The following is an 11,509-nucleotide window of genomic DNA, read 5'->3' on the forward strand; positions in this document are numbered from 1 at the left end:
GTCATACATACAGATGGAAGGTCCAACGTAAAGTCATTCCCAAGAGGGAAGGATAATGACCAAAGTCACCGACGGGTGGACAAAAAACCAAAGTCGCCTATGGGTGGACAATCCAAAACAAAGTCATCCCCACAAAGGAAGAACAATGACCAAAGTCACCTACGGGTGGACGGTTCAAAGTAAAATCATCTCCAATAGGGAAGGACTACGAACAAAGTCACCTATGGGTGGATGATCAAATGCAAGTCATCCCCAAGCGAAAATGATGAAACAAACCCACGAGTGCCTTGGTCAAAAATCTAAGTCTTTCTACCTACGGGGTGGACGGACAAACCAAGCCACCCACGAGTGCCTTGGTTAAAATTATAAGTCTTCCTACCTATCAGGTAGATGGATGAACCAAGCCACCCGCAAGTGCCTTGGTAAAAGATCTAAGTCCTTCTACCTACGGGGTGGATGGACGAACCAAGCCACCCACGAGTGCTTGGGTAAAAAATCTAACTCTTCCTACCTATGAGGGAGACAAAAACAAACCAAGCCACCAAAGAGTAACTTGGTAATTGGCAACCACACGGTACTTGAAAGACAAAGGAATGAAGTTTCTAAACCTTCCCATCCATTTAAAAACATACATGAATTATCAGATCAGTGATCATCAAACCAAGTCACCAAGGTTACAGATGATCTAAGGGATCCTCCAAAAATGATCGAGTCAAGTCAGGGATCCTCTATACCGCCAGGGTGACAAATGAACAAAGTCACTAAACGCTCATGGAATGGGGGGCAAGAAATAGAACCCCTTACACTCTACGATTACAATGCAATCCTTCATATTCCACACTTGTCCAAACTAATAGAGAATATTTTCACCATCCCAAAAATTTTTCAACACCCTAGAGTCTTCAGTCACCAAAAGTTTTCAGGTACCTTCGTTGACACCACGTGACACATTTCCCGCTGATGGTCAACACGTATCAAGGGGTCGTTGGGTACCATCCTTGACCCCACACGGCACACTCTACCTTGATGGTCGTCACATATCAAGGGGTCATCAAGTACCTTCCCTGACACCACGCGACCACATTCCGCTTTCATGGTCGTCATGTATCAAGGGGTATTTAGGTACCCTACTTATCGCCCAGAACAACGTAAACATTAACTCGTCTAAACCGAAAAGACACACTTGACAGATGACCCATTATACTCATCCAATCAACAAACCAACTTGCTTAGTGATATCATGACAATGCTCAGAGGATCACTTGTTTGGTGCATCGTGCGACTAATGAGTCGGTTAGGACCGATGACTAAGTACATCGATGGGTGTCTGGTTACTTATTCGAACCATACTACCTATAGGGTTAACTGACGACCAAGGACAACGACAGGTGCCTAGTCACTTATTTGAGTGTTTCTACCTACGGGGAGGAAAGATAACCAAGGTCACCGGCGGGTGCCTAGTCACTTATTCAAATTGTCGTACATGTGAGGTGGATCGATGACCAAGGATGCCTACAGGTGACTAGTTACTAATTGAAACTAAGATCTACGTATGGGGTGGACCAAAGACCAAAAACACATACGGGTGCCTAGTAACTAAGTCCTACCTACAGGGTGGACTGATGACCAAAGACACCAATAGGTGCCTAGTCACTCATTAAAACTAAGTCCTTCCTGCGGAATGGATTGACGACCAAGGACACCAACAAGTGCCTAGTCATTCCCTTAAAAATAAATCGTACTTACAAGGTAAACAGATGTATTTCGTGACCCATCGATATCTCGACGACCATGGAATAGGGGGCAGCTGATAAGGAATATTTTAACCGATAAATTTTATAACTCCTTTCACCTTTAGGGTCCATTTACCCTTCGGGTTGAAAAGTGCACATCAAGTCCATTTACCCTTTAGGTTGGAAAGTTTCTGTCAGTTCCATTTACCCTTCAGGTTGGAAAGGCCCTTTGGCTCCATTAACCTTTAGGTTGGAAAGTGATCGTTGGGTCCACTTACCTTTTGGGTCCCCTTTACCCTTTGGGATTGAAATGCCCTTTGAGTTTATTAACCCTTCGAGATGGAAATGCCCCTCGAGTCCATTTACCATTCGAGTTGGAAAATACCTGTCAGGCCCATTTACCCTTTGGGATGGAAGTACCCGTTGGGTCCATTTACCCTTTGGTTTCTGTTTACCCTTCGGATTCCATTTAACCTTTGGGATGGAAATACCCTTCGGGTCCATTTACCCTTCAAGATGGAAGTGCCTGTCAGGTCCGTCCATTTACCCTTTAAGTACCATTTACCCTTCAAGATGGAAATGCCCGTTAGGTCTATTTACCCTTCTCGTTGGAAAGTACTTGTCGGGACCATTTACCCTTCGAGATGGAAGTGCTCAGCGAGTCCATTTACCCTTCGGGTTCTGTTTACCCTTCAAGTTCCATTTACCCTTGGGGATGGAAATGCCCTTCGAATCCATTTACCCTTCAGGATGGAAAGTAACCGTTGGGTCAATTTACCTTTTGGGATGGAAGTGCCCGTTAGGCCCATTTACCTATCAGGTTCCATTTACCCTCAGGTTACATTTACCCTTCAAGTTGGAAAGGCCCTTCGGGTTGGAAAGTACCCGTTGGGTCCATTTACCCTTTGGGTTGGAAAATACTCGTCGGGTCCATTTTCCCTTCAGGTTCCATTTACCCTTCGGGTTGGAAATGCCCTTTAGATCCGTTTACCCTTTGGGTTGGTAAGTACCCGTCGGGTCAATTTACCTTTCGGGATGATTATGACGTGACATCGGCCACGCTCTCCACTCACATTCACCATTGGGTAGGAAAGTACCGGTCGAGTTATCCAATACCAACGATGGATTACACTAAGTTCCATACAGTTTGCATCTTCCCCACTCATGCATCCCTATATGGAAAGAACTTGCACACCAGACTCATAGATCCTTCTACATATTTGTATCCTCCCAGTATAGGAAGTAGAGCCCTAAGATCTCGGAACATTAACTCCATATCTTTCATACAAGGAAAGATCTTATGTTCGTGGGATCTTGGTCAGCCCTACACCACTATATAAGCACCAAGTCTCCTATTCTCTAAGGTACGTAAAAACTTTCGCAGCTCTCACACTTTTGAGTTATTAGAGATTCTTCTATCATTGACTTAAGTTTCGAATGGTCTTTGGCTGGCACCACATCAGCACTCTCTGTAGGGACTTCACCCTTTTGTTCTTCAAGTACCTGATTAGCATGCATGTGGACGATTAGCTCACTGGCGATTTTTTTTGCATCATCAGAATGCAGCATGTTCATTTTAAGGTAAGGCAATAACCCACTGTCAATTTCTTAAGACCTTTTGCCCTCTCCCGTGTGTGTAAAAAATCTAGCTCAATGTCCTATTTTGAAACTATTTAAGTCTGTGTCCTTGTTTTATTCCTCGATTTAAAAAAAAAATGAATTACAAGTGGAACTCGACATTAGTAATGTCGAGTTCTATACATATTTTGCCACTTAATTTCAAAAAAAAAAAAAAAAAGTGAAATTCGACTTTGCTATAGTCGAGTTTCAATTAAAATTTTACATATAACTCGATTTTAAAGATATCGATTTTTATATCGAACTTGATTTTGTTATAATCGAGTTTAAAAAACAGAGACACAAATTTAAATAGTTTCAAAACAAGAACATATTACTATTATTTTTACAAAATAAAAACAAAAACCTAATATCCCCCCGGCAATAAGCACTTCGAAACACTAGTCAGTTTCCACATTTAGTGAGAAAGAGAGATGAAGAGAGGAGCTCTTACTTGCCATTTCCAGCTGATGGAAGAGTATTTATATCCTTAAGCAGTACATGTGGCGTAATAGGGGGCATCATTACCCTACAAGGCCACTTCTGGCTGAAGGGGCGCCTCCTGATAGGACAGAATAGACTAGCTGCGATTTCCCTATCTGATCCTAGTGCACGGTGCCCAAGCTTGCCTAAGTGTACGGTGCCATGCGTGGCTGATTCTATCTTCATTACAACTTATGTTTATTTTCTATCTCACGAGTATTTTTTCATGTGACTTTTTTTTCGTTGAATAAAAAAGGGGTTCCATTGCGGACTCACTGAATTCATGCCTTGTGACCATGTGCCCTCAGTTGAGAGAACTTTATACTTTGTATAGATTCGGCTGTAATATGAGGCATTATGAAATTTGCTTGTATCAGTTAAATGAATGCCCGCTCTAATTTCTCCACTGAGAAAAAAGTTATGCCGTGCCTTATCTTTTCAATTATCATATACAATGAGTAAAATTAGTAGTAGTACTATCATTTTGAAGCAATAAGCTCATGGGTCCATCATTCACAGACCACGAAAGAAAAATTTGGAAAAGAAAGTGCCTTTACGCAGAGGCTGTTGGATTATGCCCTAACAACTCACTAATTGCCCCGATGTTATTATAGGTTACATGATTGCCTATCAACAATAATTTAGATGAAAAAGGAGAGATGCCTTTTGCAAGAGGGCCACATGGGAGTATCAGTGGGCTTTCCTGTGTTGTTATTTTTAATGGCACCACAAGAACATGTTCTAATGCTGATATTTTGTACTATCATCACATATCATGCTCTTATATCATGCTCTATAATTATTTTTAAAAAAGAAGATTTTATCCATTCTTTAAGCAAAAAACGGATCTTGTGGAAAAGAAAAATGAAAACGAAAAAGTTGGAAGAGGAGGAATAGAACATTGGTTTTGAGTTTGACAAAACAAAACCACCCCCAGGCGATTTTTTTTTTTTTTTAATTTTTATATTCGTGTTATATTTAAATAAAAATTCAAGAGGATTACTTGTGGCACAATTAATGATTTACATATAAAGTAGTGTCATATTGATTTAAGTGTTACTCTCTAAATTTTAGGAGGTTTCATGTTTCCGTAAAAACTACATGAATCTAGGGTATTTTTCATTTTTTTACTACGCTATATATTTCTAGAAAAGAATTCATGATTGATAAAGAAAAATTATTAACTTGAATTTCTTTAAATATTTCTTATTCCTAACTTTTCCTTTATCTTACTCATCTTTTACAAATGCAAATTAGTCTTTGACATGACTTGAGAAAGAAAAAAGAGGTCAGGGTCTTGTAATTTACTAGTGATGTTGTTGAATCTCTTTCATAAGGAGAACTACTATTCAAATTCATCTCCCCACTTATTGGAGAGAGAGAAAGAGAGAGAGATACTTAAAAGAAAATGTATATCCATTTGGTAAAGAAATAAATAAGAAAATGTTTGATAATTTCTTCAAAATCTATGAAAATTTTATGAGAGGAAAAAAAAGTTAAAATAATTTTTGTGCTTGAAATTTTTTTGCACCATAAATTTCAAAACTTACAATTCTGTCATTAAAAAATTATAAACCATCATTTGTTCCATATGCTATTAACTTTATTTCAGAATATGTCAACTTTTTAGAATGCTTCAACTTTCTAGAATGCTACAACAGAATTCTATCCTCCATGGATGCTATTTTTTTTATGACAAATAAATAAAAAGATGGAATTGATGCCTTTGACAATTTTAAATTACAAAAAATTGAAATTTAATTTAATTTTAAAGACGAAGAGTATGTATTTTAGTTAGGAAATTGACATTTGCTTATTATTTTTATTTTTATTTTTGGGTTGGAATATTTGTTTTAGAATTTTTTTTATAGAGAGTTTCAACTTATGGCGTCTCCTCCTGATAATAACTTTTTATTATCAAATCAAAACACCAATCAGTTTTTGATGTAGGCAAGAATTGAATCCCAGATCTCTTATTCAACTATCAGAGATTTTACCAATTGAATTAACTAGAACGCACTGATTTAGAATATTATAGATGAAGAAAGGCTAAATTTTAATTTACAACATTAAAGGTTGAGTAATTTTGACCATGTCCCTTAAAATTTAAGAACATACCCCTAGCATTACCTAATGTTACCTATTATTTGTATTTAAATCGTTTTGTAAGTGCATTGTGACGAGAAGTCTGTTAAGTGCCAACTAAACTCAAAACAACATAGTTTTTCCATTCAAAACTACGCCATTTTAAACATTATTAAAGTCATGTCATATATTATTTTGACTAAATTATAATTCACACCCATAAAGTCTAGGTAGATTTTGATATTTTTTCTCCCAAAAATTCAAATCAAGATTTTAAATTTTAAGGAGTTGAGATGAGAAAATATAAGAAAGCAGTAGAAAATATGTTTCTATCATATTTTTAGGTACACAACTAAAAACTGGAAAACATTTTACTTTGGAGTATTTTTAATAACATGACCAAACACTTAAAAGTAATTTCTTTTTCAAAAAATATATTCAACTTATTAATATTTTTACGTTCGGAAAATATTTCCGGTGGAATCAAACAGACACAGTCTAGTGTAACAAGAAATATCGAAGCTCCATTGCAGTTCAGAACTCACACACGATTAAATAGAGTAAAATTTTAAAATTGGCCTATCAAAAATCCAAAAAAGCACGCACTCACTGGATTTCTACACTATTACTACTCGTACTAACTCAACTTCACAGCCTCGAATAGCTTGCTTTATACAGCAAAAGAGCAAACTATCCTAGAAAAGGTAACCACCGATGTATCCGACAAATCATAGAAAAAAGCACAACAACAAAAATTAACATAAGCTGAAAGGTCATTTTTCCACCGTTTGGTAAAAGATCTTTCACATCAAAACTAAATCTATTTCTCGTAGTAGCTCCAACAAAAACAAAATCTGTCTTTGCATATTAACAAATAAAAAAAACCAAAAACCAAAAGCAGAAATCACGCTTTTGGCGAGAGACCCAGACCCAGTTTGTGGTTTTGGGTCGGATTTTTCCGGTGAAGAAAATAATGGCGGTCGCTAGTGAGAAAACAGGTGCTGAAGGCAAAGTTTGGAGTCTCTGTAAAATGCCATTTTGGCAAACCAGCATTGCTTCTTCCTCTTCTTCTTCTTCTTTTGCTTCTTCTGCCACTGTTTCTGGTCAGCATCAGAGTCATCAAGCTGTGGAAAGGTCTAGTTTGCATTCTTCGATAGCGGTTTCTTCTATGGCTAAGTCTTTTCTTCCAACCCGGAGGAGGCTCCGTCTTGATCCTTCCAACAAGCTCTTCTTTCCTTGTATGGTTTTTTGTTTTCCGCTTCTGAGTTTTTCTTGGTTTCTTTGGTTGTTTACCGTTTTAGTTGACTTTTTTTTTGTTCTGGGGTTTTTGGTTTAGTGGTTTTTAGAGTGTGTTTTTCTGTTAAATTTTCTGAATTGCGATCTGGGTCTTCTTCTCTTTTTTTGGTTTCCAATTCATGATTTGTCAATTTTTGGGGGTAGATTGACTTCATATGCTAATTTGCTTGAAATTATTTGTTGTGTACACTGTTTATTTGTTTACAATGCGTATTCTGTTTGTATTTCTGAATTAGTTGGTTGAATAGTTTTGGGACTTAATTATCAAAGGTTCATGAAAGTGCTTAATTTTGCAATTGGTGATGGTGATCTACATCCTCTTAATTTGGTCTAAGAAGAAACTACTTTGTTTTTTTGATTACATGTTGCTTTATTTCTTGCTTTGTATAGGCTCCAGTAATTAGAGTTTTATAAATTAATTTGATCGGTGGAATCATTTCAAATCTGGGTTTTCTTTATTCAGTCTCTATAAGTGAGATTCATTCTTCTTTTACTTTGTTGATTTTTCTTGCATTACTAAGTGCCTCAAATTATTCTTCTTGGAGTAACTGGACTAAGCAAGTACTGAATTTTTTACTCAATTCGGTCTTATGGCATTTATCAATATTGATGACTTAATTTTTTTTTTAATTTTTATGTTAATTGGGGCTGTCAATCCTGCATGTCATTTATTTATTTAGTAGATTCATCCCAAACTTGCTTTTTGAAGATATTACTTCACAAGTCTGGTTAATTATTAGAAGCAACTAATGGTGTTGATCAAATTTCTCTGCTCATTGCTCCTTGCTCCTTGCAAATATATGTGTTTGTATTGGCACCTGATTTTATTCAACTGTGTTCAACATGAAGATGAACCTGGTAAACAGGTTAGGAGCGCAATTGGGATTAAAAATACATGCAAGTCTCATGTAGCTTTCAAGGTATGGAATATATTTAATTATGTTGTCTCTTCATTGTTATTTTACTTTTTCTGTTGATACTCTTCCTGTGTTGCAGTAATTTATAAGTTTAATACACGTTTTAGAACATAACATCAGTCTGTGACTCTGTGACAAGTTGGTCAAATTCAGTTTTTGAGCAGCTCCTGACATCATTATGGGATGACACTCAGTGTGGAAAATTTTTACTGTATGTTTGGCCCAAATTTGTGAAAATGAGTTTTGTAAAATTTTATGGGTATGCCACTCTAATAACTTCTTTTAATTTGATGAGATCTGGATAGATTTTTTTTAAAAAGATTGGTTCATATCTCAGGGGGGAGGACTGGGAGGTGATTAGGAAAGATAATGAAACTAGTCCATAGATGTGTGTTGTATTTTGTGTGAAATTGCGTATATGTTTGCTCTCACATTTTTATATATAATTGTTGTGAATAATTTTATTTTTTAGTATTGCTTGACTTTGAGGTAGAAAGAAATAAGAATAAGAGCAGGACTGTTTGCCCTTTTACAAAAAAGTATTATTATATTTCTAGTTAAATCTTGTTTGAAGTGCTACTTGCTACCATCAGAGCCATCTAACATGTAACCTGTTGGTTGCTTTAGTTCCAAACAACTGCACCAAAGAGTTGTTATATGCGTCCTCCAGGTGGTATACTTGCTCCTGGTGAAAGTGTAGTTGCTACTGGTAATTCAGTTTTCTTGATCTTCTCTTCTTTAGCAGCACACTCCCCTACCCCCCCCCCTCCCCCTCCCCTTCTTTCGCTCCCTCCACCCTCTTTCTTTCCCAGCATTTGGTTCTTTCCTTCCACATTTCTGATGAACAATATGCTGTGATCATTTAATATTTTGTTGAGTTTCTCTTCTGATTTTTTTACTTGGATTAACAGTTTTTAAGTTTGTCGAGCCTCCAGAAAACAATGAAAAACCAATAGATCACAAGAGCAAAGTTAAGTTCAAAATCATGAGCTTAAAGGTGAAAGGTGAAATGGACTATGTGCCAGAACTGGTATATCATGCAAGCCCTTTAATTGACATTTACTGTTGATTTTATCTACCGTAAATTTGTCATGTCTGCTTGATATGGTGAAACTCTTGTTGAATGTCTTAATCTTATTCTTGACTTAATTGTATTTCCATTATTTTATCAATCATAACAAATGGCTGGCTGGGACAGTTACCCAAATTATTCTGGAATGTGAAATTGAGCTCTATGTTTGTTGAGTTTATTGGGTCAAAATTTTCTGAATTTTTTTACATTTCCCTAGAAGCAAAATAAGTACAGGCAATAAAAGGAGGTATACGCTTTCTGATAGTTTGATCAAACAATGATTGATTATACAGGAATTTCTTTTGAGGCCCTGGAGTTTGTGTGTGTCAGGGATGAAATAAACTTAGGATCTTCATGTGCATTTCTGTGACTTCTTTTTACCTTGTATTCAATAATTTTGTAAATTTCCCATGATATTCCATAAGTATCATACCTACCAAAAAAAAGAATATATATTCCATATATATCTCAAATTATCTGCTGAACTCTCGAGTTATTCAGAATTTCACATGCACACATTTGTTTTAGCATGTGTTGTCTTATCGCTTTGCAATTTATTTTGGATTTATCTGATTCATTATCAAAATAATTGCCAATCGGAATTATATTTGTGGAGTTCTTGGCCTCACTATATTCCCTAGTTTCAACATCTTGAATAATGCAGGGCATGAAATTACTTTCACATGCTAAATATTTAAGCTTTAATTATGTTGGAGTTATGTATATGCTTGTGATTTAATTGATTCGTTAATAACTTGTTCCTTTCAAATATTTTTGACAATCCCATGTTTGCACCTACCTGCTGAATTTCCAGACCGTGCTAGAAATGGAAAATTTTGTTTCAGTATCTTGAGTAATAATGCGTTTATCTTTGTGTTTTAATAGTAAGAAGTGTTATATTAGGTCTTTGGTTCTAAAAAAATATTTATATATTTTTGTGTATATATTTTTCTGAAAGTGTTCCAAGTAAAAGTGTATACCTAAAAAACTAGGTTAGGATGAGATCTATGTGATGTTTATTTCTTTTTTTACAAAATTGAGACCACCATGTTATATAGATGCTGAAAAAAATGCATTATGTGACACCTCTACCCAGTTTGATGAGCAAAGGGATCAAGTAGCAGTTGAGCAGATTTTGCGGGTTATTTTCCTCGACCCTGAACGTCCCAGTCCTGTAAGTAGGATTGGAAATATCTTTGAATCTTTGATCTGTCATGTGCCTCCACTTATTTTATGTCTTTGTGTCTGCATTGTAAATGCCATTTATAAGAAAATATTGCTAAATGTTTGAAGCATTTCATATTTGTTATTGTTAAGGCAATGGAAAAACTTAAGCGACAGTTGGCTGATGCTGATGCTGCACTTGAGGCAAGCAAGAAGCCTCCAGAGGAGACAGGTCCACGAATTGTTGGCGAAGGACTTGTTATAGATGAATGGGTGAGCCAATGAATAATTTGTGGATTCTCTTTTTATCTGGTTGGCCATCTATGATCTCTCTGTGCATAATATCTGATGTTCTACCCTCCATGTTTCTTTTGTAGAAAGAACGGAGGGAAAGATACCTGGCACGGCAGCAGGTTGAAGGGGTTGATTCGGTGTAAAGTGCTGTTTCCGAATGTTTTGAGCAATTAACGAAAGGTCTATTTGGTGATCTTGAATTTCTCCTCAATCAATCTCCAAGAGGAGGTAGAGACAAGCAAGAGGGGCTGTCAAAAGGTGATATGGAAGGATGTCTATGCCATTACATGTGAGAAACATTGTATTTGATTTAAAGAACTTGATTAAGGGCTCATCCCTATTACTTGTAGATAGCTTGTTTTTAATTAGAAATGAAATTGTTAATTTTCGAATGGATATATTGCCCTTGATTTCAAGCAAAAATAGCGACATCTATTCAGCTAGCTGTAGTATTTTCCTGAGTTATCTTCCTTTATGGTTGTAGAAGCCTATCTTTTACTTAACTAAGTTCTAAATTTGGTCCAATGATTCCGTTTGTGGTGTTGTGTATAAATATACTTATTGGTTTCGAATGAAAAACCAAAATTTCCTGTATAATTTACTCTCAATTTCGACAATAGGGGGTATATTGATACAGTTCTCCCAAATCGGTGGTCAATTCTCCCAAATATCAATCACATTAAAAACTGAAAAAGTAAGCACAAATACAACTAGCTATAAAATAATTAGTATGTTGTTAATCTTATGAATATTACCAAGAATCTCGTAGCTCATCTAGTATTTCCTACAAAATCGTCACGGGATAAAATCTCCATTCCTCCATTGTAATTATTGAATATATCAAAAAC

The 11,509-nt window shown here is 36.2% G+C and overlaps 1 protein-coding gene across 1 annotated transcript; it reads left to right on the top strand.

Annotated features, from left to right (window-relative positions):
• The first annotated feature begins 6,646 nt into the window (after positions 1-6,646).
• Positions 6,647-11,128, top strand: LOC142641664 (vesicle-associated protein 4-2-like). Its single transcript, XM_075816140.1, has 7 exons — positions 6,647-7,156; positions 8,064-8,134; positions 8,759-8,840; positions 9,043-9,161; positions 10,300-10,377; positions 10,521-10,640; positions 10,745-11,128. The coding sequence occupies exons 1-7, from the start codon at positions 6,892-6,894 to the stop codon at positions 10,802-10,804; spliced, it is 795 nt and encodes a 264-aa protein (XP_075672255.1). The 5' UTR covers positions 6,647-6,891; the 3' UTR covers positions 10,805-11,128.
• The last annotated feature ends 381 nt before the right edge of the window (positions 11,129-11,509 follow it).

The sequence above is a fragment of the Castanea sativa genome, chromosome 6, assembly GCF_040712315.1.
Source record: "Castanea sativa cultivar Marrone di Chiusa Pesio chromosome 6, ASM4071231v1".
NCBI lineage: Eukaryota > Viridiplantae > Streptophyta > Magnoliopsida > Fagales > Fagaceae > Castanea > Castanea sativa.

Excerpts from the sequence above, each read along its gene's own strand:
- LOC142641664 (XM_075816140.1), top strand. The coding sequence starts at position 6,892 with ATGGCGGTCGCTAGTGAGAAAACAGGTGCTGAAGGCAAAGTTTGGAGT. Across the intron at positions 9,162-10,299 it reads TGGACTATGTGCCAGAACTG|TTTGATGAGCAAAGGGATCA; the intron begins GTATATCATGCA and ends ACCTCTACCCAG. Across the intron at positions 10,641-10,744 it reads GACTTGTTATAGATGAATGG|AAAGAACGGAGGGAAAGATA; the intron begins GTGAGCCAATGA and ends TTTCTTTTGTAG.